This window comes from Branchiostoma belcheri, unplaced genomic scaffold, assembly GCF_001625305.1.
Source record: "Branchiostoma belcheri isolate BF01 breed outbred unplaced genomic scaffold, Haploidv18h27 scaffold60, whole genome shotgun sequence".
NCBI lineage: Eukaryota > Metazoa > Chordata > Leptocardii > Amphioxiformes > Branchiostomatidae > Branchiostoma > Branchiostoma belcheri.
This window is the reverse complement of record NW_017804243.1, coordinates 427,725-432,724: the sequence shown is the minus strand read 5'-3', so window position 1 is coordinate 432,724 and position 5,000 is coordinate 427,725. Positions and strand designations below refer to the sequence as shown.

The window sequence follows — 5,000 nt, the reverse complement described above, 5'->3', positions numbered from 1 at the left end:
GTTTCCAGTAGTGCACTTTAACATGAGCTGTTGAGTTCTAAAGTTTCTAGTTAGCTAGACTTTGTTTTACTAAGCATATGTAGTAGCCAGTATACTAATATATGTTTCAAACGTTACGTTAACCTCCGTAGAAAGATAGAAAGAAAGAAGCAAAGAAAGAAGAAAAGGAATCACGCCACTAAGAGTTGGTTATGCTAATGAGCCCGTGCGCTCATAGTTTATGTGACCCCTCCAGGAGTCAGTCCTAACACCGACTCCGTGTTGTAAACAGAAGAAGAAGGTCTCCCGTGCTCTTGCCCGAGCGTAGGGTGGTGCCCATCTCCATTTCGTAGCCCTTGGGCGACACACAATTGTGCAATGCACTACAGCAGGGGGCTAGTCCGCTGGTAGTGCTGTGTGTTTGACCTTCCCACACTCTTTCTCATATGTGCTGAGTGCTAAGCAGAGAAAGAAGTATGTACCACCGTTGTAAACACGTCTGGAATAAAACTCCTCGTCTGCACTTGTCGTTGTCCGAGTTGTTCAACGCGTCCTTGGTCACTAACTGGCGTAGTGGTGACGCACTCAAGCTACATGCTTATTTTCACGTCACCACTGGACATAAAATAAAAATTACATCACAAAACACAAATATGGGAATCGTCCAGGTAACGAGTGAACAAAGTTAAGCTACTAAGATATTATATATGAAAATAATAGTATAAATCAATTGTTAAGTCGCTTGGTGATACTGTGGACTACTGTGTTGCATATTCACTAGTATATAAAAATCATGATCATGATAATAATCTTTTTCACGATATAGGTGTGAGTGTGTGTGTGTGTGTGTGTGTGTGTGTGTGTGTGTGTGTGTGTGTGTGTGTGTGTGTGTGGTGCGATGTGTGATTGTGTGTGTCTGTGTGTGTGTGTGGTGTGGTGTGGTGTGTGTGTGTGTGTGTGGTGCGTGTGTGTGTGTGTGTGTGTGTGTGTGTGTGTGTGGTGCGTGTGTGTGTGTGTGGTGCGTGTGTGTTTGTGTGTGTGTGTGTGATTGTGTGTGATCAAACATCTATGTGTGAGCGCAGAAATTTCCCTACAGCGTCATCTAGCGATAGTTTTGGGAAGTGCAGGTCACATACCTCCGTGTAGTCCGGTCTCTCAGCAGCCACAGAAAGGGACGCAGACATCGGAAAATCATCCGGCCACAGAGGCTGGTACCAGAGTCAGATAGAAAGAAGGTCTATCAAAAATGATGACTTTGACAGTTTGCTCTCTCTTTTATATCGACGTTGCGAGTAAATAGATCTAGAAAGCTAGTTGTTAACTTCCCCTACTACTAAAGGATATTTGAATTCGTTTTTTTTTTGTTGCATGTTTGTCCGCATGTTACAACAGACATGACAAACGTTTCAAATACGAATCTGCCTTTTCAAAGACGCCATGGAGAGTAGAGTGCCAATACTTACGTGTAGATGACGTAGTCTGACGTCAGCAGGACGAGAACGATGACGTGTAAGATGTTGTGGGGATGGCTAAAGAATCCGCGCGGCGTCATGTGAGCCATCTGCAAAAGTCAAAGTCATGATTAATAATAAATTATCATTGATTATCATATCAGCTTTGAACATCTCCTGCTAAGATCACCTGGCGTAAAACAGTTGTGAAAGAGCTGAAGAGCTTCGGCCATATCTGGGATACCATCCAGAGAGTAGCCCAGGACAGAGGGAACTGGAGAACCTTTGTTGCTACCTTACATGCCGGGACTGGCATTAACTTAAGGTAGTAAAAGCACGTCGGCAGAACGTACTGCACCTGCGCGAAACCCGTAATGTATTGTACCGTAGCATTTCGGCAGAATGTCTCATGTAAGGTTGTATTCGCTCATATAAGGTTAGCATTTCGACAGTAGTTTCCAAATGTTATGTCGGAAAGAATGTCCTCTGCAACAGGCAAAATTCTGATGCAACGTTGACCAAAAACCCAACGAAAAACGCGAAAATACGGGGTTCTGCGCAGGCGCATTACGTTCTGCCGACGTGCTGATAGTAAATAACCATGGCTGAGGACATTTTGGGTCTTTTAAAAATGCAAGTTGCAGTTGAGTATGGACTTTTATTTTTTGGCAGAAGGTGCGTTATTGTAAGACCATAATTTATGCAAGTTTTTATGACGTCACGATGACGTCATTGATAGTTATGGGGCCACGCCCATTTTTTTACAACTCCAGCCTCCTTACCGATAGAGCCGTGTCCAGCCAATAGACGGCCGGGTAGAAAGCCTGATAAGAGCGTCAGCCAGATGTAAATTGCGCTGTGTGGTGTATCGGGTTTGAGACTGTATGATTTGAATTGTGAAGGTTTTGCAGTTGGATAATAGATGCACCGTATTGCGCAACTGGCTTTCCGGGTGAGTCGGCTGCAGTTCAGGTCACGTCCGTAGAGGGCGATTTCAAAGTATACGTTACGAGCAGATACGCCGACAGGATTTTTTGGTTTCTAGATATTTTGTAGTTTGTACCTTCTTCTCAAACATATTCGATTTTCGTATTTGTGAAGTGCACCCTGCTATAATTCTTACCGCGTCGAAGTGAGTCATCTTGGGGTCCTTAACTATAGAAATCCCCATAGGGCGAAAACTGTGTTCTGCTACCTTACCGATAGAAAAGTGTCCAGCCAATAGACGGCTGTGCAGGCGACCCCGCCCCACAGCACCCAGGTCTGCAGCTGCGCACTAGCGGCCACCATCTGCGCAGGCTCCCAGTGCGACAACGCGCAGTGGAACACGATCGTCAGCAGCAGCGCCCCCGTGCAGACCGGGTGGCACTGCAGCTTCAAACATCTGCGAGCAGAAACATCGCGTATAACAGCAGGATATTTCATACGTTAAAAAGTTGCGAAAAAAACTTCTTTGAAAAAATATTGAGTCAGACTTATACTCATAGAGGATCATTTTTGTTTGTTTATTTGCACAACAGCAATAAAAAATTATACATAATACACTAATGATTAATAAAACAGGTGCAGGAGGAGGAAAAAGCTTATTGAGCTTATGCTAAGCCCTCCTTCTCTATACTAACCAAAACTAAAGATAATAGAATTGAAATAAGGCATACACACATAAGGAATTGTTATCAAAATAATTCAAACATGGGCAAAATGATACAATAACAATAATGAAACAATAGTATACATAAATTGAGATGAAATGAAATTGATATGAAACAATACATACATACATAAGGAATTGTTATCAAAATAATTCAAACATAGGCAAAATTTACCGGTAATATTTGAAAGGTTTTCATACTAGTATGTTGTACATGATTTGCTGGGAAAAATGTTATTGCAGAACAGTAATCATGATAAATAGTAGGTTTTTATTCTTTCATAGACTATGAAAACTGTACCTGGCAGCGTGCGTCTTTCTCAGCAGCGTTTTAGTTCCCAGTCCGGTCGCATGGTGGCGCCCTTCTAACTGCAGAAAGAGTAGTATGTTATTTCTAGGATGTAAGAACTTGGATCATTTGGCCATGTTGATTTGATTATATGGATGACATCCTCCGGGAGCCCCAAAACTGATGCGAATAAAAAAAAAAGTTTTGCAAAAAAAAAAGTTCTTTTCATTATGAAATTTACGTGGTCATGAGGGTTGAGCAAATGGCACAGAATATGGTTTAGCGAATAATCTAGTCTTCACGTTCATTTCTTTACAATTCCGTCTTTTTTCGTTTGATTTTGGCATTCTACGACATTGGCATAGTTTTTATTAATTTTTTTGTAACTAATGGTATATTTTTGCTCATTTTGCAACTGTTTTGTACGATTTACAGTATGGTTGAAAACTTTTTTTTGTGGAAACGGCCGAAAATTCATGCGCGCGCGGATGTCATCCATATAATCAAATCAACATGGCCTTATGTCCAATAAGATGTTTAAATGCGAGTCAGTCTCATCAATTGTCACTAGAGGGTCATAGTTTTTTTTACCAACGACGTGCTGAAATGATGGAAAAGCTAAGAAGGCCACTTAATCTTAAGACATGAACAACCTTGGCTGAATGCAACAACAAACAAACAAACAAACAAACAAACAAACAAACTCACGGCGTCCGTGACGTAAGCAGCCGCCAGTCGGTACCAGAAGTCCTCCTGATCCATATTTGGGTCGCGTCGCTCATGACGTCATCGTTCTGACGTCATCCTTGTCTTTTCTGTGTAAGAAAAAAAAAACTACGTTCAGTGTGATTGAAATCATCACATTGGAATTGATTGGAATCAAACGGCTCGGTCAAAATTTTAAAACTGAGGATATTATTAGGGCAGTTGTAAATATGTATTCTCACGACAAGATGATGATGAAATATGCGGTCAAAATTCAGCAGTCATTTTACTCTCCAAGCTCCTTTTGGGTTATTTTTGGAGTGTTTTTAGACTTTTTATCGGGGTTTCTTTTTTGCATTGGAATTCTTCTTTCAGACGTTGGGTTGGGTGAAAGAAAAATTCCAGTGCAAATGAAATACCCCGATAAAAAAAGCCTAAAAACACGTTAAAAATACCCCAAAACCCAAACCTCTACTTGGAGAGTACAGTCATATCGTTGTACGGACCTACGCTTTGTCTAAACCTGTTCCGTACTTTTTCATTACTTAAGGTGCTTCTCTGTATGGGGGACACCTCCAGTCTAAGGTGTAACCCTAAACACCTGTTCACACCTGCGTGGCGACAGATACGCCGTCCAGGTGAGAAGGCGCCGCCGAAAGTGGTTTTTGATAACAGGTTCCACCCCGCGGCGCCCGGTTTGGGACGCCGATTGTGTAAAGCGGTAATTACTGTCATCTGTCTTCACACACAATACACCGGGCTGCTGCGGTAAGCCGTAAGGCCATGTTGATTTGATTATATGGATGACATCCGCGCGCGCATGAATTTTCGGCCGTTTCCCAAAAAAAAGTTTTCAACCATACTGTAAATCGTACAAAACAGTTGCAAAATGAGCAAAAATATACCATAAGTTACAAAAAAAAAT

At 41.8% G+C, this 5,000-nt stretch overlaps 1 protein-coding gene across 1 annotated transcript; it reads right to left on the bottom strand.

Annotated features, from left to right (window-relative positions):
• Positions 1–1,438: 1,438 nt before the first annotated feature.
• LOC109482746 lies at positions 1,439–4,132 on the bottom strand. The gene is made up of 4 exons (XM_019785579.1): positions 4,079–4,132; positions 3,383–3,450; positions 2,631–2,814; positions 1,439–1,540 (listed from the first exon to the last, which is right to left on the bottom strand). Exons 1-4 carry the CDS (start codon positions 4,130–4,132, stop codon positions 1,439–1,441), a joined length of 408 nt encoding a protein of 135 aa, XP_019641138.1.
• Between the last annotated feature and the right edge of the window lie 868 nt (positions 4,133–5,000).